General features: G+C 41.9%; 1 protein-coding gene across 5 annotated transcripts in view; it reads right to left on the bottom strand.

The window, feature by feature from the left end:
• Nucleotides 1-23,451, bottom strand: part of MEI1 (meiotic double-stranded break formation protein 1) — a 237,512-nt gene that overhangs the window by 164,017 nt on the left and 50,044 nt on the right. For all 5 annotated transcript variants that reach the window (XR_014454370.1, XM_083156559.1, XM_083156560.1 and 2 more), the window contains 2 exons: nt 13,364-13,494; nt 13,162-13,276 (listed from right to left, as the gene is read on the bottom strand). Coding sequence is in view for 4 of the 5 variants with exons in the window: in XM_083156559.1 (XP_083012685.1) it covers nt 13,162-13,276; nt 13,364-13,494 (246 nt within the window). In the remaining variant the exon portion in view is untranslated. The remainder of the gene's footprint in view (nt 1-13,161; nt 13,277-13,363; nt 13,495-23,451) is intronic.

Here is a 23,451-nt window from a genome sequence, read left to right as displayed (position 1 = left end):
GTGTGGGATCATGGTATACAAGTTCGTAACATCAATGGTTGCTAGACAGCAATTGTCAGAAACCTGTATGAATGGTTGTAACTTGGACAGAAAGTCCGACGTGTCCAGTAGAAAGGAAGGTTGTTTTTTTACAAGTGGTTGAAGGAGTTCATCAATGAACGTTGCGAGTGGCTGTAGCAAGGATCTTTGGGCTGCCACAATGGGACGTCCGGGTGGGGGATTGATCCCCTTATGGACCTTAGGGAGCGTGTAGAAAATAGGGACCTCTGGTGACTTAGGGCAAAGTATCTGTCTGATAGGGTCAGTCAGAATGTTCCACTGTACTCCCAACTGTAAGACCTTGTTGAGTTCTTTAAGGCAAGCTGGTGTTGGATTGCTGGACAATTTTTTATATGTCGCTGTATCAGTGAGATGTCTCTGTATTTCCGTGTCATAGTCTGCAATGTCCTGCAGTACCACTGCACCGCCTTTGTCAGCTCCCCGGATGATGAGTTTATCATTTGCTCTTAATGATTTAAGAGCGAAGCGTTCATCAGTTGTCAGGTATGGGTGACTGACGACTTTTGGGAGGGATAGAGCTAGATTTTCATCAATTACTTGAGCAAAGGTTCTGATGGTGGCATTGACAGAATAAGGCTCGAAGTTAGAAGGGGGGCAAAACTTCTTAATCGCTGGGGGAATAGGTATGGTGTCTTGACTCACGGCACTGGTGTCGACATTCTGGAAGTGTTCTTTGAGTTTAATTTTTCGTAAGAATTTGTGTCTTTCGATCTTCCAGTTTAAGTCTTTGTAGGGCACAGTGGGGATGAAGGAGAGACCACGGCTTAGTAGGCTGACTTCGCTGTGGGAAAGCTCGTAGGAGGATAGATTAAAAATTAATTTCTCATCGTCGGGGGGCGTCCCGGTCGCCTGCCTCCTCTGCCACTGGTGTCCCCTCCTTGTGAACCGCCTCTTGCGGCTGGCCGTCTGTGTCTTTGATCTTTGGGTCGTGCCCCTAAAGGGATGCTGCCAGATGGGTTTTTTTCACTCTCGCTGTTAGTGCTGTAAACGTCTTGAGAGGAATCTGTGTCCAGTTGGTGAGTGGCCGTTCGGCCTTGTTGTTTAGCACGAAAGAATGGTCGTCTCGGGCCGTCGGAGGGATTACTGGAGAGACACCGGTAGACCGTGTGTCTTTCATAGTCCCCCTTGACTTTGTTTAATTTTTCTTTTTTGAATTGCACCAATTCCCTCTTATAGGATGTGAGTTGTTGCTTAAGCCTCTCGATCCAATTAGTGTCTAGATCGGTAGATAATGTAGCTAAGTGTACATCTTCAAAGGCTGTTATCTTGGTCTTGATGCTGCCAAGTTCTTTGGATGACTGTTCGATGACCAAGATCATCAGGTCAAAAGAACAACGATTCAAGATGCCCACCCACCGTTTGCAGAAGGACGGGTCAAATCGGCCAATGGTCGGGCAGTTTCTGACCCTAAAACCTCTTGGGATTATTTTTTCTTTATAATAGAGGGAAACGGCATGTAAATGGTAATCAATTTCCTTCTTTTTAAGGCGTAATAAATCGCGATATACGATGTCCGCAGTTACAGCATCCATTTCGTCATTGAGACCTGTATCCTTCAGGATTGATTTGATCTCGACGTCGGAGAAGGTGTGGATGGTATCATTGGGGAAGTCGAACAGACCTGGTAGATCTTCCTCCGTCATGGTGCAGAGCAATGTCTGTTTGTCGGTGTCTGGACTGAGACTGGGCTGTCAATCCTGTATACCCAGGTGCAAAAATAGTAAAAACGAGCAGAATTCTTTCAGCGATGCAGGAAGTCTGGATGCTGGTGTACGTCTTGATATAGGGATGGGTGCCAAACTTCTGCTGCGGGGGCACCGACGCCTTTATTACTTGCTGTTGGGAGTGCCGGACCACACATGTATATGTTGGTGGCCACACTAACCAAGTGTTAGACCATCTGTCCTTTTGGCACCCATCCCTATATCAAGAACTACACCAGCATCCAGACTTCCAGCATCGCTGAAAGAATTCTGCTCGTTTTTACTATTTCTGCACCTGGGTGTACAGGATTGACAGCCCAGTCTCAGTCCAGACACCGACAAACAGACATTGCTCTGCACCATGACGGAGGAAGATCTACCAGGTCTGTTCGACTTCCCCAATGATACCGTCCACACCTTCTCCGACGTCGAGATCAAATCAATCCTGAAGGATACAGGTCTCAATGACGAAATGGATGCTGTAACTGCGGACATCGTATATCGCGATTTATTACGCCTTAAAAAGAAGGAAATTGATTACCATTTACATGCCGTTTCCCTCAGTGACTATTATAAAGAAAAATTAATCCCAAGAGGTTTTAGGGTCAGAAACTGCCCTACCATTGGCCGATTTGACCCGTCCTTCTGCAAACGGTGGGTGGGCATCTTGAATCGTTGTTCTTTTGACCTGATGATCTTGGTCATCGAACAGTCATCCAAAGAACTTGGCAGCATCAAGACCAAGATAACAGCCTTTGAAGATGTACACTTAGCTACATTATCTACCGATCTAGACACTAATTGGATCGAGAGGCTTAAGCAACAACTCACATCCTATAAGAGGGAATTGGTGCAATTCAAAAAAGAAAAATTAAACAAAGTCAAGGGGGACTATGAAAGACACACGGTCTACCAGTGGCTCTCCGGTAATCCCTCCGACGGCCCGAGACGACCATTCTTTCGTGCTAAACAACAAGGCCGAACGGCCACTCACCAACTGGACACAGATTCCTCTCAAGACGTTTACAGCACTAACAGCGAGAGTGAAAAAAGACCCATCTGGCAGCATCCCTTTAGGGGCACGACCCAAAGATCAAAGACACAGACGGCCAGCCGCAAGAGGCGGTTCACAAGGAGGGGACACCAGTGGCAGAGGAGGCAGGCGACCGGGACGCCCCCCGACGATGAGAAATTAATTTTTAATCTATCTTCCTACGAGCTTTCCCACAGCGAAGTCAGCCTACTAAGCCGTGGTCTCTCCTTCATCCCCACTGTGCCCTACAAAGACTTAAACTGGAAGATCGAAAGACACGAATTCTTACGAAAAATAAAACTCAAAGAACACTTCCAGAATGTCGACACCAGTGCCGTGAGTCAAGACACCATACCTATTCCCCCAGCGATTAAGAAGTTTTGCCCCCCTTCTAACTTCGAGCCTTATTCTGTCAATGCCACCATCAGAACCTTTGCTCAAGTAATTGATGAAAATATAGCTCTATCCCTCCCAAAAGTCGTCAGTCACCCTAACCTGACAACTGATGAACGCTTCGCTCTTAAATCATTAAGAGCAAATGATAAACTCATCATCCGGGGAGCCGACAAAGGCGGTGCAGTGGTACTGCAGGACATTGCAGACTATGACACGGAAATACAGAGACATCTCACTGATACAGCGACATATAAAAAATTGTCCATCAATCCAACACCAGCTTGCCTTAAAGAACTCAACAAGGTCTTACAGTTGGTAGTACAGTGGAACATTCTGACTGACCCTATCAGACAGATACTTTGCCCTAATTCACCAGAGGTCCCTATTTTCTACACGCTCCCTAAGGTCCATAAGGGGATCAATCCCCCACCCGGACGTCCCATTGTGGCAGCCCAAAGATCCTTGCTACAGCCACTCGCAACGTTCATTTATGAACTCCTTCAACCACTTGTAAAAAAACAACCTTCCTTTCTACTGGACACATCGGACTTTCTGTCCAAGTTACAACCATTCATGCAGGTTTCTGACAATTGCTGTCTAGCAACCATTGATGTTACGAACTTGTATACCATGATCCCACACTCCATGGGATTGGCTGCACTACGGAACTTTTTGCTGACCCATAGTAACTTTGAATCCAACAGAATTGAATTTATTGTTTTGTCTATGGACTTGATTTTGAATCATAATTTCTTTCTGTATAACAACTCTTTCTATTTGCAGCTGCGCGGCTGCGCAATGGGCTCGTCGTCGCGCCGACGTATGCGAACATTTTCATGTTTTCTATTGAAACTGATGTTTTTTTCTCCGCTGCAATTTTCAATGACCATTGTTTATTATTTAAACGTTTTATTGACGACTTATTTGTGTTATGGCAAGGGGATCAGGGTTTACTTAGGGACTTAATCTGTACTCATAATCTTACAGATAGCTCCATTAAATTTACCTTTGAAATTGACTGCGATAATGTGCACTTCTTGGATGTCGACATTTGTCGACACAGCAACAATTTAGTAACCAAGGTTTACATAAAAAAGACAGATCGCAACACCATGCTCCAACCCCAGAGCTGTCACCCACGCAAGCTGATCAATAGCCTGCCATACTCGCAGATGATCCGGTATAGGCGGATCAATAGCAGTGATTCCATGTGTAATACACAACTGGATGAGTTCATTGTGAAGCTACAACAGAGGGGTTATGACTTAAACGATTTACTTGCATGTAAAAAACGGGTCATGCGACTCGACAGAACTGTCCTTCTCAGCCCCGCCACCCGCAAAAAGAAAGATAGTCTTGCCAACGTTCTCCCATTAGTTTCCACATACAATGCAGCCTCCAACATGGTGACCTCTACCATTAAAAAGAACTGGCCAATCCTGCAATCTGACAGATCACTTCCATTTAAAGAACACAGGGTGATGCCCTGTTTCAAAAGAGGCCCCAACCTCAAACAATTACTTGTAAAAACCGACATCAAATTTCAACCTGAAGGTTCCACGTCGACTTGGCTTCCCAATAATTGATGTGGCAACTTCCGTTGTACATGTGTAACCTGTCAATTCCTCCTGACTGGCGACACATTCAATCACCCCCGCTCTGGTAAATCTTACAAAATCAAGTACCATTTCACCTGTAACTCCATGTTCGTGGTATATATGATAATCTGCCCTTGCAGCTTATTATATATAGGCAAGCTTGAGCGAAAATTCAAGGAGCGTATGGCAATGCACAGAAGCTCCATCCGCAATGCCATAGAAAGTGGTAAAAGTGACCAACCCGTTGCCAGACATTTTGTCTGCCATCAACACGCTCTGTCCAGCCTCAGATACCGCATCATTGATTGCATCCCCCCACACGGCGAGGTGGTGATAGGAACAGATTACTTCTTCAAAAAGAGGTTTGGTGGATTCACCAATTAGAATATCTGGCACCCCGTGGGTTAAACGAACAAATGCCTCTTTCAGTTTTTCGTTAAACATCATTTATTACTGCTTATGGTGCATGCATGTTTGTTCCTTTGTCGGTAGCCCTATCTCTGGCCATTATTACTGAATGTATCACATTACCGTAACATTGTTATATATTTATTTTATGGACTATAGCCGATCCTCGGCCGCTGGGCTCTCCTGTTCTTTCATGAATTAATCATGTCTTTATCACATTTTCAAGGGTTTTATCTCTTCATTCTCCTTTTCTGCACTTTGTATTTAATGTTGGCCGGGTAGCTCTACAGTATCCGTGTACTTTGTTTATGGTTACCATGGTAATGGTAATCACTGTGGCTGACGCTTCCCAGGTGGGATGACGTCATCCTTGTTGAAACGGAAGGGGCGTGTTGCATCACTACCCTGTCCGGATCTGTTTGCACATGGTGGGGTCTATATAAAGGTCAGTGTTGTATGTAATTTTTATCCTGATGACAAATAAAATTTGAAACGTTGATAAGCTACTGGCTCCCATCTGGTTTCCTTTGAAACAAGTCACGAGTGCCGCGCCATCCACATCGCTATATATATATATATATATATATATATTTTTTTTTTTTATTTTTTGTCCTGGGATCCGCACACTTATCCAGGGGTTTAGAATACGGGGTTCTCCCCTAAAGAAATATAATTCCAATAATAGCAGTCCGGTTTTTAGGTCAGAGAGGGCACTCACCACCACAGCAAGCCTGGCTTGCTGTGGTGACACACTGAAAAATTTGTAACGGCCCTCCGGGGTTGAAACGTTGACCATGCCTGTATACAGGCATTGATAAAGCTCTTGCTTTTGAGAAGAGAGCATAATTTCCCGCCAACAGACCCCACCTCTCAAGAGACCCTGCCCCCTAAGGGCTGCTCCTAGAAATTTCCCGGGCTGGTTTTCTGACCCAATCCGCCCCTGAGTGATAGTGCCTGGTACTTTATCACCAGCCAATCAGCTCCTGACTGTTAAGATACAGGTTGGGTTTAAAAATAGACAGTCAGGAGCTGATTGGCCAGTGATAAAGTACCAGGCACTTCTTCTCCTTTATCACGGCTTCATACATCTACCCCTGAGTTGCTTACTACTTTTTTATTGTCCTTTTCTAATAAAGATTTTCCTGGCAAACATTATTAATTCCTTTTTTTTTAGCTTTCTAAAAATATGCCTTTATTACAAATGTGTGGGGTAGAACACCATGCGCTGCTAATTGAATATGGAGGTTTTTTTTTTTATTATATCTTGCTGATCACAAAATGTACACTGGACACACTGTAATATTTAATATTTTATGTAGAAAAAATGAATGTATAAAAATAAAATACAATTATAAAAATGGGCAATCTAATGGTATAGCACGTCTGCAAAATTCTTTAGTTGCCATAGAGACGAAACGCGTCGACGTCACTTCCGCTGCACGCCTGCACTCGATCTACCAGCTGGTTTACTGTTCGGCTACCTTCTCCACGTGAGCCGCTCCATTCAGCTGTCATTGACGACCTCTTACAGCAAGCGGCTCCAGCTAACCGCCCAGCTGCGGAATACTACACACGGGCGCATACCCTTGGACCCCCACCAGCAGCACAGGTTTGAGTCTCACAGTCATCGAGCTTTACTGTGTCTCTCCACCCGCCACCTACTGGAGGGAAGCTGCTTGACCGTTCCAACATCTATTACAGGCTCTATATTCAGGATTTACATCACAGCAGTTAACGCAGGGTTGAGCCTCACATCCATCGGACTCCCCACCTTCATCTATATCCATTGGAGGGTGAGATATTCAATGCTTATTATTAACAACTTGTTGCTGTGTTAACACACGACTGGCTTTTCAACTTTATATATGCGAGGATCATTTACATGCTAATTAGCCTGGTGCACTACCCATTGACTGCCCATATTAATTTTAAGCTTGCTTGATAAATCCTTACACCTGCTAACCAGCTTGACAGATAACTACTGCTATGTTTGCAGACATGTCTGAGTCACAGCACCCCTGTCTCATGCCAGCAGTCACCATGCCCAAGATTTTTTTTTTATATAAAAAATTATTTTTCTTTAAAATACTTTATTAAACCTCTTGTGCAGCATAAATTAAATTAATATACTCATTAATTTGCTATATATTTATAATGTTTTTTATCACAGGACTTTAAAGTATTTAACACAAAAATAAATAAAAACAAAAAAAAATTTCACTTGGCATAGAAAAATATGTAAAAAAAACTTTTTTCGAGCAGCTGAGCAATTTTTAGATTGGGGATTAAGAGTACACCCCACCCGAGTTTCTTTTTTCTTCTTTTGTTTACAATTAAACTACTAACCCTCACCAGCCATTGGATATATCCAGCAACCAACTACCGATTGCATAAGTTTACTAAATGATTTAATCAAACCTATTTGCAGACGTGCTATACTATTAGATTGGCCATTTTTATAACTGTATTTTATATGTCTTGTTATTTTTATATATTCAATATTATGCCAATATATGCTATTTTTTTCTACATAAAATATAAAATATTACAGAGTGTCCAGTGTACATTTTGTGATCAGCAAGATATAATTAAAAGAAAACTCCTTATTCAATTAGCAGCGCATGGTGTTATACCCCACACAATTCCTTAAATCTGTGTGAGTATCAGGTAACTCACACTAACACTTGCAGCAGCATTGGATATAATAATACTATTTCATCTGTACATTTAGCTACACTCTCACCCCAAAGCGCCAGAATCAGTAGTTTGGAGGGTGGTGCTCTTCCCACCCACATTCTACAATCCTCCTTTATTACAAATGTGTCAGGACCTGCGACCAGCATCAGTCTAGCTGCCGCTGTCTGGACCCATGCAACTTGTTGCTTTGTTAGTGCTACTAGTGAACCTGCATGTCATCTCCTATTCCTCAGCTGGTAGCCAGTCCGTTCCAGCAGCATCTCTTCTGCCAGTAGCCAGTCCATTCCAGCTGTATTTCTCAGCCAGTAGCTAATCCAGTCCAGCAGCATCTCTTCAACTAGAAGCCAGTCCAATCCAACTGTATTCTTCAGTCGGTAGCATGTCCGGCCCAGCAGCATCTATACAGGCAGCTGCTGCTCTGGTCCAGCAGCATCTTTTCAGCCGGTAGCCAGTCCAGTCCAGCTGTATTTCTCAGCCAGTAGCCAATCCAGTCCAGCAGCATCTCTTCAGCTAGTAGCCAGTACAGTCCAGCCGTATTCTTCAGCCGGTAACAAGTCTGGTCCAGCCAGTTGATACAATAATATGCAAATGAGGAAACCACATGAGCATAAAAAGCAGCACTGAACAGGTTTTTAGTAAATATAACCAAATTTTTAATATAACATCATAGTCATAAAATACACAAACAAAATAAACACAATAATATTAAAATGGCACAACAATGTCAATAAGCCTGAGGTCTCTACAGCCAGTCGCTGTTCTGGTCCAGCAGCATAATTTGTAGCCAGTACAGTCCAGTTGTATTCTTCAGCAGGTAGCCAGTCCATTTCAGCTGTATTCCTGTTTGTAGAAAGTCCAGTTTAGCAGTATCTCTTCAGCTGATAGCCAGTCCAGTCCAGCAGCATCTCTACAGACAGTTGCTGGTCTGGTCCAGCTGCATATTTACAGCTAGTAGCCAGTCCAGTTCAGCTATAAATCCTGAGCCAGTCCGGAACAGAGCCACTTGGTGGTTCATTACTTGAAATATATGCCAGCAGTTCTCACTGCTGCTCAAGTCCTAATAAAAAGAGTTATATACAGCCTTCTCGGTTCCAGCCCAGAGTCGAAAGACACCATTCATAACTTGAAGTAGGTAACAATGTGCATAAAACCTTGACATTATGGTTATCTTGCCACCTATCATGCCAGTTAGCAACTGCTTGAATAAAGGTAAAGATTAGGTTAGCTTAGGGTACATATTTATTCACTGGTCAAGGACAGTGGCACCAAAAGTGTGGGTTGGTTCTAATTACCCAGGCTGGGCCTGATGGAGGGACCTTGCAGAGGTAATGACTCTCCCCACCCCCTTTTTTTTTTTTTACCTGGCAGCACTTTGATGTGTGCTGGACTGCAATGTGGCCAGGAGGGCAGCAGCTTGTGCTTGAGGGGGTAAAATACTTAGTTTTTCTCTATATTTTTCCCTGGGGATGTGGCAGATCTCCCACTGGCTACACCTTCTCAAAAGTCCCTTTGCCAGGCCTGGCTCTCTACTGGAAATTTACTCCATGAGGAGTGTAGTGTGTATCCTACATAACAACATCCTACATAACAACCTTATAGATAAGTTTATCTCTGATTTTTACAGGATAGAGAGCCCCCAAATTTTTAATCTATAGTGGGGGTGCTGTTCCCTAGAGCAGTGGTTCCCAAACTTTTTTGAATCAAGGCACCCTAGAGCATCAAAATATTTTCAAGGCACCCTAGGCCAAATGCTTCTTATCGAGAAATTCAGAAAAAAATTATTAAATTAAGTGCATTGTGTGTATATGTCACAGTTATCTGGTGAGGGACAGGATTTGCTTCTGTTTGTCCACATATATTATAATTGGCAGCCACAAGCACTGGTTTTGCCTTTTACATTGACCACATAAATAATATGAATTGATCTTGGTCCACCAACCCAAGGCACCCCTGTAAGTGTCCTGAGGCACACAGTTTGGGAACCACTGCCCTAGAGTGTAAATATATACGTTTTACAGAGAGAAGGAAAGGGACTGTTTGGGGGAATGCACTAGTCATATTAAAATATAAATTTTATTAGTATTCGTTTTAATGTGCCCTATATCAGAATGTGGGAATTCATGTAAACAGCAAAAAAGGATAAAATCACATACACTATATAAACAATTACATATATAATGTGTTTCAAAGAAGAACGAAGAAATGATAGTGTGTTAAAATCACACAGGTGTCGGTCTTGAAAAGATGTCTATTGGGTATAGCCGAAAAAAATCATTTTATTAACCACTGATAATTGTCAGTGGTTATGACCCTGTTATTCGTTTGTGGCTAAATTAAATACCAGTTCTTGCAATATCAACAAAAATGATATCTTTTCCTTATTGTGGGACAGTATGCCTGTTGTCAAATGTTTAAATACAGTATATAGTATAATACTTGTAAGTATTTGACACTAAGCACAGTGATTACAGAGTGTTAAAATGTATCATAAATTAGTTGAAATATATCACAAGTTATTAATACAGATTGTGGTCTTTTGGCATCTTTCAAATAGTGGTCATTTAGGGCATCCATTTCCCTTAGCGTTACTAGTTGACCTAGCCTTCCAATTTATTTCTGGGTAGTTAAAGTTACCCATAATAATGTCCCCTAAGCTGGCCGCTTTTCCCACCTGTAGCAAGAGGTCTTTTTCCTCCTCCTTATTTATGTTGGGTGGTTTATAACATGTTCCTACTGTAAGTTTTTAGCCCCTTTAATGTTACCAGAGATTTCTACCCATACCGATTCTAACGACTCCATTGTGCTCTCGTTTATGTCTTCCCTTATGTATGGTTTTAAGGATGGTTTAACATATAAACAAACCCCACCTCCACTTCTACCTAATCTGTTTTTTCTAAACAGACTATAACTTTCTATGTTAGCCTCCCACTCATGTGATTCATCCCACCAAGTTTCAGTAATACCTATGAGATCAAAATCTTCCTCCAAAACTAGGGTCTCTAGTTCCCCCATTTTACCAGTTAAACTTCTAGCATTCAGATAAAGGCATGTCAGATCTCGTTTTTCCTTTGCCCTTGTCATGTTACCTGTTAAAGTTGTAGAAGGTTCCTGAAATGATAAATCCATATCATGGACAAGATTTGTACTTGGCTGTGTGTCTCTCATACATTTTTCGTATACCTTGTTCCCTTTTCCCTCCCTTCCCCTTGCTTCCTCCACAATGTAGGTTATTTTTTGTTGAAAGTAGCTAGAAAGGTTTAATACTGTTATGATCTGCCTCCAGCGGATCGGTGTAATGTGCTATTCACATATTCTGTGTGTAGTTTGTCTGTTTTACCTGGATTCTGCTCCCTGGGTTTAGTCCAGCCTGTGTTTGTGTTGCTCGCTGGTGGCCTCCAGTGGTAAGCTTGGGCCATTGCAGCTCACTCTATGTGATGTGTCTAATTAGGCTTCAAGCCTGCAATGCTCACCTGTAGGCAATGTGTAATCAGCACCACATTGTGCTCACTATATAAACCCTCTGGTTATTCACTCCCATGCCGGTTATAGTTCTGCCCTGCGTGTCCAGAGTGGTCCCGGTTCCTTGGCATTACCCCACCTTTCCAGTCTGTTGGTTCCCGTGTCTAGGAGGTTTCCTGGTTGTTACCGTGCCTGTCCAGCCTGTCGGTGTTCGTGCGCTAGTGCCATCTACAGCGTTCCTATACTCCTGTCCTGGTGTCCCTTCCTAGTGCTGCTGCGATGTTCCTGCTTGTCTGCTGCATATGATCTCACAGATAAGTTGGGGATCTCCCCACCTTTGGCACTTGCATTCCTTGGTTCATTATTACATCTCCTGTGTATTGTTACACCTGTTTGGCATTATAAATATCTACTGTGTATTGTTACACCCGTTTAGTTTTATTACATCACCTGTGTATTGTTACACCTAGCTGGGTCAAGTACCTTTCAGTGGTTGATTCCACCTGTACTTTTTATATACCGCTGTATATTGTCATTTGTACCTGTGTGTTTCACCTTTGTGCATAGTTATACCTGTATAGGTAATTACCAGGTTCCACCTCCATTAATATTTTCCTTGAGTATTGTTACTCCTGCATTGCCCTCAGTCGTGTCTGCCCCTGGAGCCACATCAGGCTCCTTAGCCTTTGGGGGGATCAGTGGCCCGCAGGTCACCTTAGTTAGTCTGTCCTCTTGTTCCTGGTCCGTCTCCACGGGTGCGTTGTCCCAACATAAGACCTGCCTGTAACGGAGTCTGGGCGGACCTAATTCGCCCTTACAGCCGGGACGGGTACAGGCGAAGCCTAGCCCTGCACGCACCCGTGGACGCTAGGCCAGGACAACAGAGTTAGGGAGCGTGGCCACTGATCCTCCCCTAACAAATACCACATTTGCAATATAGGTGAACAAAGGTTTAATATCAAACTGAGTTCAAATGGTGTATGTAAGGGGGGAATTTAATAAATGCTGTTTTTTAAAAGCAATACTTTTTTACCATGTCCACCCTTTCTTTTCACTGTTCCAAACTATACATGTGAAGATTTTTTTTTAGTCTTTCCGGGTGAGTTGCCCTTCATTTGTACAGTCTCCAATGTATTAATATTCTTCTGAAGATAATGGCCTCCAGAATTATACTCATTATTCTGGATGTGGCCATACCATTGACATATATAGTGGCATTATTATTTATTTCTGCTGCCGATTCCTCTTCCTATGCAATCAAGCATTTGTCCTGCTTTCCTTGTTGCTTTGTTACATTGCTTCCCTGCATTCATGTTATCTGAAATAGTGGCGCCTAGATCCCTTTCCTCCTCAGTAGTTTCCAATGTAGGGCCATTAATATTATATTCAGCACCAAGTGCATGATTGTGCATTTTTTGGCATCTTTTCCTTCTCTTACTTAAACCATATTTGATGGCACCAAATCCTGTGGTTTTCTACATGCGGATACTTATTCCATCCAGTGTCCTCTGCTGATGCAGCTATGATTATGTACCCTATACTTGTCCTCTATTGCATTCAGAGTCAATATATTGCTTGTTTGTTTAAGCACTCTGTAATTGAGTGCTGTGGATCCCTTGTGGCACCATATAAATAAAGGATATTAAGAATTAAAATTTAATTACTACACTTTTCAACATTCCTCTGGTCTACTTAGATTACCAATCTAGGTATTATGTGTTGTTATATATGGCTCTTTTTGTATATATTTTTTTCCAGAATGCAATTTTACACAATATTTCTAATGTGTAGCAAATTGATACATCACCTGGAATATCAGCAAGTATAAAGGAGGGAGCATATTTAGCTGGAGAATGCACAAGAACGGCTGTAATACATTGTGCACTAGCAATCTGTAACACTTCTTCTCTGGATAATAATATCTGTAACAAGAGATGTCGAACATGTAATTTAGGTGTTGGCTTTTTTACATTTTAGTTTACTTATAGCTACATACATAAATAAATTACTTTTTTCAACACAAGAGGCAGAGGATTATGTGCCTGTAATGTGGGAGTGTTTTCGAAATCTTCCAGCCATGTTGATGCATTCATTATTACAGATACAAACTGGTCAAATGTCAACAACTGTTTCAATAAACCTGCAAGAAAATCATAGATTTATATGAGTAACATATTAAAGACTACAAATATACACATGTACTTCTATACAAAGAATAAATAAATGTATAAACAGAAATTAAAAATGCAAAAAAGAAGTTTCAAAGGTATCACTTAGCTTGCGCTGATTCAAGCATACATCAATACAGAGGTATAGGTGTCTCCGGGATAAGCAGCTATCACCCGGGAGATTCTGCAGATCATATGCTCTACTTGAACTGTGTTTTTATACCGGTTCACACCCCCTCTGGTAATTTCACTAGAAAGCCATCCTAACCACTGTCATATTTGATGTGATGAAATTTTATTTGTATCAATGTTTTTAATAGATGTTTTTAGATGTTGTGATTAAATACTTCACTATATATCTTCTTCTTCATTTTTCATCCCGGAGACACATATACCTCTGGATTGATGTATGCTTGAATCAGCGCAAGCTAAGTGATACCTTTGAAACTTCTTTTTTGCATGTACACTGTCTGGTGGAGGTTTGGGAGAACTCCACATTCACAGGAGTCACTGGCATTGCAGCTTACTGCGCACTCACAGTCTAGTACACTCAAACCCTTTTATATACAGAAATGAAAAATATTTTCTAAACCCTTTCAGTGCCAACATCTCTGTGAGATGTGCAAAATATCTGCTAAAAATACCAACATCTCTGTGAGGTGAAAAATACGAGTGTCAACATCTCTATGGGACATCTCTATGGCAAACAATTGGCTAAAAATGCCAGCATCACTCACATTTGTTTTATAAATTCAAACAAAATAGTGTAAAAAAATATTATATTTCCTATATAAAGGTAAACATTACAGGTTTATGTGAAGAATAAAAATGCTTGGCTTGGCAATTTTTACACCAATTTTGACAAATTCACTTGGCACTCAAAGGGTTAATTAACCTTTGATTTTGTTTGTTTTTAATAAACAACATGTTAGTAAAGGTTATAAACAATAATATATCTCACTTAATAAAACACAAGAACTAATTCATGATACACACACGGGCATATACTGACTTGAATGAAAGATAATGCAAGCCAAACCTCAAGTGGTAGATTAAATTAACCCAGGGTTTACCCCAGTTAACGTTCAGCCCTAAGCTATTCAATTAAAGCATGGCAAAATCCTCTGCATTATGCACCCTCTGTGGCCTAATGCGTGGGACTGCATGTTAAGCCACAAAGCATGCATAACAGACAGGGCAGCCTTTAGATTCCTCTCACCTAACACAGAATCTATTGTCATGTTACTGGTTTTGTGTCTCTGCAATGCGACTGTGCTTGTGTGGTCTGCTTTCCCAGGCTACAGGAATACTTTATTTCAGAAATAAAAGTACTAGAAATACTGTATCTCAAGTTAGTTTTTTCTACTAGTTTTTCCTATGGTGGGGGAACACTATGCTAAGAGTTCCTTTGCAATAGTGGTACCACCCTGGCTGGAATAGTATATATGATGTGCTAAGTAACAATTTTGCAGGGGACTCCTATATTGTATCCCTTTGATTTTGTCACTACCAGAAATACCCAACCAGCACTTTTAGGGGGATAGAGGCACTATATGCTCATAGGGCACAAACAGATGTGCTACTCCGGTGGATGTGGCCGCCAGATGACGTTGTCACTTGGCAGCCGCAGCTTGGGTTTCAGGAGGAGGCAGCAGGTCAATGGGCGGTATTCAATGAGGCTGATTCGCCTGGTTTTTATGGCGATTTTGTGCTGTAAGGCGAATTTCTGACTAAAACGGTGAATCACCCTATTCAATGACCAGATGGCGAATACATTTCAAGGTTTTTTTCGCCATGATTCACCGAGTAGCAATCGCTATCTTTTTATGGTGAAGTGGAAGTTGAACTTTTAAAATAAAGTGTTTTGTTTTTTACAATTGGTGTCAAAAAATCTGGAATTTTATTCTGAGGAGGGGCATGCTATTTTTTATTCATGTGCTGTAAGCACATGAATATATATTTAATTAAAAAAAATATATATATATATATATTTTTTTTTTTACACAGACCAGCCAGCAGGGGGCCGGAGCCGAGCCGCTCATTAGATTCACTTCACCCGATCATTACATATTCATGATCGGGTGTAGTGAATATACCCGGTCCCCTGCTGGCAACCCTGGGGGGCAGCCTGTGCTGCCTGGCACCCGGGGAGCCCACCTCCCCCCCACAAACATTCTGGGGCAGGCAGGGAGACTTCCATCTCCCTGCCTGCCACCGTCCTCAGAATCCCTGCGGCGTTCGCCGCAGGAGCTCAAATTCGCCGGTCAGGGGCAGCGAGCCCCTGACTCGTTGAATACCGGAGCCGGCGAGGCTCCGGAACGCGACGACCAGTGGCGAATGTGCAGCGAATCCTAAACAGGATTCGCTGCACATCGCCAAAATCCACATTGAATACTGCCCAATGTGTTTCGTGTGACTAGTGCAGCTCCCAGCACCCCACAACGCCCACGGTGTCTCCCCAATTTAGAGGTAGGGAAAGTGAGAAGGGACTTTCAACCACTCCAGGGGAGTTGTATACATTATTTTTCTTTGCTTTATATTCCTTTTTTAGCCTATTTCCTTTCATTTAACATTTATACATTTTAGAGCTATTTTTTCTGTTTAATGTTCTCTTTTTATCGAGCTGCTTAAAAATATAGTGCATATCTTCTTATAATTACTCTGTCTCTGTTGTCCCCTCACAAAGGTGGTTGGCACCTGCAGGGCTAGAAAAAGGGGGCAAGTCTATACGCTAACTGTGGCCGGAGAGCCCGGCACACGGGGTTAATGGCGGCTACAGCACTGAAGGGGTTAACTCTCCGTGCTTTGCCGTTATTCAGAACAAGGGCACCTGACATGTTTTAAACTGTATGAGCAGCACTGAGCTGGGACAGGACCCCTTCTGCAGTGCTGATGTAAGTTGTAGCCTGCTGCTGGGCACCAGGCACAGATTATATGTACTTATGAAATATATGTTTGGCACTGAGCTAGGACTGCATCATATATTGGGTATATTGTATTGAATATTGAGGAATGCATTCTGGACTTACAATGCACTTTGTACATTTCTGGGGGGAAGGAATTTAGCAAATCTTGGTGATGAGGAAATGAAATGCTAATCTGCCCCTCTTGTCAGAAGGTCTGTGAGTGTCCAAAACACAGCAGGGAGTAGGCTCTGTGTCTGAAGCCCTGTGTAAAAGGTGATAAGGAAATTTATGTACTATATGTGATGGGTCACTGAACCCAGGCCATCCTGTGTGCCAGGTGTTGGTAATGCAGACATTTGTGTTTCTTTATGTAAATATGTCCAGGAGATTAATATCTCCCCTGTTCCTGGAGGTTATATATTCTAAGGAAATTGGACTCATCCTTTGTAGTATGTAATCTTGGTTCGTTATGCACTAGAAGTAACATGTCAGATTGAGATGCAAATTGTAATTGTATGGGGGAGGATCTGACAATGCCAGTGTGTTTTCTGTCTTTATAAGCAGGGCCTGTGAGCCCAAGTTGTTGTACTTCTGCCTGTATCTGAATGCTGTAACATCACTTGTATGCTGTACCTCCTAGGGACCTAGAAGAGGGCTCTTTTCAGAGCTTCTACTTGAGAAAATAAACCATCTTTTGCCCAAGAAGTCTGCTTCATCTGCGACCAACAGAATTAATTACAATAATTCCATTCTCCGGCTGTTCTGGGCATAGCATCCAGCGTCTCCGAGTCTCCGCTCTGCCAGCTACCAAAGCAGAGGTCTGGTCCGTGACCAGTGGGGGACCAGTCGACACCAGCAGTGTGTCGACGCAGGTAGTACTCAGGTGCCCGCGGTTGGGCCTGAGGAGGTATCCGTGGTTCCAGACGCCACGTAGGAGGAGTCTGGTGGTGGCAGCGATAACCCCGCCCACTGTGGAGTCAGTAACAGGCGGTTACTGATGGTAACAGGGAATCCCCTATTGGCCAGGTCCCGTGAGACCAGGAACCGCTATCTGTGGACCCGAAGGGCGTAGCCAGAGCTAAGGGCAGGCGTCCGGTCACACTAACCTTCACTGCTTAATGTATGTATAAATCAATCAATATGTACACACATGTAAAATAAATAAATGTTTATTGAAAGAATCATGTAATGGATATAACCTTTGGTAGGTAATAAATTAATAACGATAATAAAAAAGGATACTTAATACCGGTATACAAACATGACAGACAAACATATATCATGAAAAATGTAGTTAAAAAAAAAAGGACCAAAATTGGTCGGGGAGATGGGTACAAGGCACTGAGTGGGTTAAAATTTCCAGGTTAGTACCCAAAAAAGTCTCAGTATAATATCCAAGGAACCACTGCAATGTCCAAGGGGCCACCTTACTTTTGTAGAGATCAATACTTTCCAAAGACCAATTCTATCTGCCGGCATAACAGGCTTAGTCAGGATTTTGCAGAATAATCACAGTGGGCCCGGGTGCTCCTTTTTATCGTCACTCACTTCCGGATTCGGCCTCGTCACTTCCAGTCATGGTTGTGGGACCTTGCCAGAGCTGCCGCTTCTGCCTCTCACGCGTCACTTCAGATAATTGCTGAGGAGCATACATAAGAGTTTTCACTTCCGCCCTTTCCCCGGACACTTCCGGTTTCGGCAGCATTGACTATCAATGGGATGCTATATTCATATACTTCCGCCCATACTCTTCTCAACTTAGTGATAGTGAATGTCTCTACTCTCCATCTTTGTTAAGGGTAAATAAACAAATAACATATAACATATAACAACAGACCTATAACATAACAAAAAACACGTAAGACATATAAATAATAAAAATCGAAGGTAGGGGAAAACTTGTGTAATATGCATATTAATAAAGTGTACATAATGAGTAAGTAATGGTGATTAGTGGACGTTCTGAGTTCCTAAATTAATATTAGACTGGGTAAGTAATGGCAATATATAGGGACAACAAGATAGGATTGGACTATTTGGACCGTAGGGGTGTCACACAGAATAGCACAAGTAAATTACTTCTCAATCATGTGATATATGCGTGTATTGGTATACATATTAAGTACTAATCTGTAAGAAAGGGGGCCATATCGAAATCTATATTAAGCCCTTTGGGGCCAGGGTCCCCATTCGGTAGATCATTTTGGTTTCTTATTTCGCCAGAATGGAGTCCGCGTCTCCCCCTCTCCACGGAACTTCTATTTTCTTGAGGCCCATGAATGTCAAACCTTTAGCTTCACAATTGTGTTTCTCTTTAAAGTGTAGGGGCACACTGTGGTTAGCCTTCCTATTTTTGATATTACACAGGTGCTCTTGGATTCAGGTATGCAGTTTTCTCTTTGTTCTTCCAATATACTGGAGGCCACATGGGCACTGTAATAGATAAATAACTCCAATGGTGTTACATGTAATTCTTTCTTTGATCCTGTGTGTGAATCCATTTGTGGATGACTTTAGCTCCCTTTGTATTTTCATGTTACTTGTCCACGTCTTCTTGCATGCTGTACATATCCCACACCTTGAGAACCCTATAGTATTGTTCAATTATTTCTCCTCTGTCCTAAGATGGCTCCTAATGAGTGTATTTTTCACAATAGCTGCTCTTCTATATACCACTCTTGGGTGGGTGGGAAGGTATTCCTTGAGCCCTTCATCAGTGAGTAATATGTGCCAATGCTGGCATAGACTTCATTCTATATGATGACTTTGTGATGAAAAGTCAGTAAGGAACAAGACATCATTCTTAATCTCTGTACTGTTCTTCACTTTATATTCCAAGAGGTCAGCTCTGTCCATTCTTCCCGTTCCCTCTCTTTCTGCTTCTAACCATCATATTGTTTTTCTATAAAGTTATTAATCATATCTTTAGATTGGTTTTCATAGTCGCAGAGTCTGGAACAGTTGCACATGATTCTTTTGAACTGTCCCCCTGGTATATTCTGAATCCAGGTTTTATAATGATTGCTCTTGGCATTCAGGTAGCTATTGCAATCAGTTGTTTTAGTCTCTATTTTATTGTTTTCTGTAAAGATATTAAGGTCGATGAAGTTTATGGAGTCCTTACTGATATCACTTGTGAACTCCAGGTTGAAAGGTGTTGATGTTGATATATTTGATAAATTCAGCCAGATCTTTTTCTTCTCCCTTCCACACTATGATGACGTTGTGAATGTAGCGAGACCATAGTTTTAGGTTCGTCCTGTATGTGGGGTTCGTCCAGATGGTTTCCTGCTCCCACTGTGCTAAGAACAGGTTTGCATACGCTGGCGCAAAGTTGGTGCCCATGGCATTGTCCTGGCGTTGTAGATAGAACAGATCACCGAACCAGAAGTAGTTATGGGTAAGTATGAAGAGGATTGCATCGACTATGACGTTCATTTGCGGTTGTTTCAGGTTGGAGTCTTCTTCCAATCTTTTCCTCACATTCTCACACCCCTGTGTGTGTTGAATACATGTATATAGAGACTTTATGTCGCAGGTTGCCAGGATGTAGTCTTCTTCCCATTGTAGTTCATTTAACTGTTTGGGTATATGTGTAGTGTCCTTTATATGATCTCTTTGTTTAATAACCACCGGTTGTAAGAAACTGTCCACACATTTGGATAAATTTGAAGTGAGTGAGCATTTGCCTGCCACAATGGGTCTTCCCGGGGGATTTTTTTGATCCTTGTGTATCTTGGGTAGGTGGTAGAAAACCGGTATTATCTGTCTTTTTTGGAACAGAAAGTCAAATTCTTGTTTATTCATAATGCCTTCTCTCCAGCCCTTTTGTAGCAATTTGTGGAGTTCTTTCGTATAATTCATGGTGGGGTTTGATTTTAATTGTTCATACGTTGTTGCGTCTTGAAGCTGCCGTATTGCTTCATCCTCATGCGCTCTTTTTCCAGCACCACGATCACCCCTGTTAGCTGGCTTAATAACTATGTCCTCATTATTCTTTAAGAAATACAGTGTTTCCTTCTCTTTCTTTGTGATATTCCACAGTTACTTGTACATAGAAAAAGGATGGGTGTACCCACTGGCGATGGCGGTAAACTCACACAATATTGAATTAAATCAGGTATGAATAGTTGATCTGGATTGCTTAAGACAAAAAACAGAGAGAAAAAAAGACCATAGTGCAATACAATATGTTGATGGAGATAGATGGGTTTTACTCAGTTCACTCACATAGATCCAACATATACAGGCATGTAGCAGGGTCTTTTAATGAGGTGGAATTCCTCCTGTGCTCCCTTGTAAGTCTGATAAAATAGAAGCTCACATAGTGCAATATAGTCGAAGTAAAAGTATAACAGGTTTTATTAGGTGCACTCACAATATTAAAAAATTAAAACAGCATATCACCCGTTCCGGGATAGCAGGGTCCGGCAAGCGGGTCACAATACAGGTACAGGCATCCAAGTACGAGTGTCCCACGTCCGGATCGATCGGTGACGACACAATGCTTAAGCGCGCTTTCGGGCTTCCAAAGCCCTTCTTCAGAAGCGTTGTGTCTTCATCGAGCGGGGCGGACCTTTTATCCCCCCGTTCAAATAAAAAAAAGCATTAAGGACAGGTGATTTCTCCGTCTGTCCGGACCGGAACTGACGCAAATCGCGAGGTGCGCTCGTTAGCAATGTCCTCAATAGCGGAAGTCGTCATAGAGAGTCCGGCTTGGATATGTCTCCCACGATGTAATGTGTTCGCGTTCCAGCGCAATGTGTACTTCCTTCTTTGCTGGAACGCACGGACATATTGAAATGATGTCCGCTCATTTCATGTAATATAACAGGGAGAAAAGTATATCGCATATATAAATAATTAAAAGCATAATTCATAGATTTTAAAAGCCAAACGATATAAATGGCAAAGAATCAATAAAAATTGCATAATATAAACATACTTTAAAATATTGCACTAATGAATTAAAGTGACAGGTGCTTAAACTTTACAAAAACCACTTAAGCTCAAAGTCACCATTCAGACCACCAGGAACTAAGCTTTTCAATTTATATATCCAGTGCATCTCGGTTTTTGCGAGACGCACTTCTATATCATTACATTTCCAATTGGGATTTATTTGTTCTATGCCCCAAAATGATTTAATAAATCTGGGGTCTGAATGGTGACTTTTTTTGAAATGTGCCGAGAGGGTATGATTTTCTAACCCCTTTCTTATGTTGTTCACATGTTCATACAGCCTGGTCTTGAGGCTTCTAGTGGTTTTGCCCACATAGACCAGGCCGCATTCACACTCCACAGCATATACCACATTACGTGAATTGCATGTTATGAAATCCTTCAAGGGATAAGTTGTGTTTTTCACTGTAAACTCTTTAATTTTACTCGGGCCCTTGGTGCAGCGACATATATGACAAGTGCCACACCGATGGAAACCCTGGCTCCGAATACTACTCCTTTTAGGTACATCCAGAGCACTCCGTACTATGGTATCTTTAATAGTTTTGGAGCGTCGATAGATGAACTTAGGAGCCGAAGGTAATTCGGAGCCAATGACAGGATCCCTTAATAGGATCTTCCAGTTTTTTTTTTAAATTCTTTCAACTTCCCTATATTGGCAGTGGTATTGGCTAATAAAACACCATTGTGTGCTTTCATCCTTCTCTTTTTCCTTCCTGTCTTGAAGGATAAGGGATTCTCTTGGGGTTTGATCAACCCTTTCTTTTGCCCTCTCAATAATGGCCTTTGAATATCCTTTTTCCAGAAAACGGGATTCCATTTCCTTTGATTGTTCCTGGAAAATTTCAGGGTCAGTGCAATTTCTCTTGACTCTGAGTAGCTGCCCATAAGGGATGCCATCGAGCCAATTTGCATGATGCTGACTAGTTTTTTCTATCAGACTATTGGAATCTGTTGCTTTACGAAAAACTTTAGTATTCAATTTGCCATCCTGTATATATAAACAAAGGTCAAGGAAATGTAATTCTTTGTCGCTTATATCGAATGTCAATTTGATGTTATAATCATTGGTATTTAATATTTGACAAAAGGATTCAAGTTGTTCGGATCCCTTGTCCCAAATAAACAAAACATCGTCGATATATCGACGCCAGAGCACCAGGCCTGCGCCCAGCTCCCCCCCATGCCATACGGATTCGGATTCCCAATATGACATGAAGAGGTTTGCGTAGCTGGGCGCAAACCTGGTGCCCATAGCAGTACCAACCTTCTGTAAATAGTATTGGCCATTGAAAAAGAAATAATTATTTCTGAGGATGAACCTGATACCATCCACAATAAAATCCTTTAAGTCCGCAGAGTATTCTGTGGCTTCTAAATAGAATTTAATGGCCTCAATACCTTTATCTTCTTGTATTATAGTATAAAGTGTTGATACGTCAGCGCTAGCCATAATGTAATCTTCTTTCCATTGGACATCATTTAATATCTTTAGGACTTCATTAGTGTCCTTTAGATATGCCCTGGTTTGTTTTACTAAAGGTTGAAGATAATGGTCTAGCATCGCAGAAAGATTGGCAGTAATACTATTTGTACCGGAGACTATTGGTCTACCGGGGGGTTGAGGGGGTCCTTATGGACTTTTGGGAGGATGTAAATGGTCGGTGTCGAAGGATGTTTAAGATTGAGATAGTCGAATTCTGATTTTGAAATAACTCCTTTTTCAAAAGCCTGCGTGGTCAGATCCAAAAGAGCTTTGGTGATCCTAGGCAGTGGATCGCTTTTGAGCTTAGCATAGGTGTTACCCTCAGTTAATTGTCGATCTATCTCTTTAATGTAATCCTCCAAGTCCATAAGGACCACCCCCCCCCCCTTTGTCTGCCGGTTTTATTATTATTTCCTTCTGTTTTTTTAAAGATTGTAAGGCCCGCCACTCCTTTCTGGTCAAATTGCAGTTTTTACGTTTTTTCTTTAGGACTTCCTCCACTTCTTCAAGGACCATTTTGCTAAAACAGTCTATGAATGCACCCTTCTGATGGGTAGGGTAGAAAGTGGACTTCG

This window comes from Crinia signifera, chromosome 8 (assembly GCF_055691185.1).
Source record: "Crinia signifera chromosome 8, ASM5569118v1, whole genome shotgun sequence".
Lineage (NCBI taxonomy): Eukaryota > Metazoa > Chordata > Amphibia > Anura > Myobatrachidae > Crinia > Crinia signifera.
The sequence above is the reverse complement of the archived record's forward strand: the minus strand, read 5'-3'. Positions and strand labels throughout refer to the sequence as shown.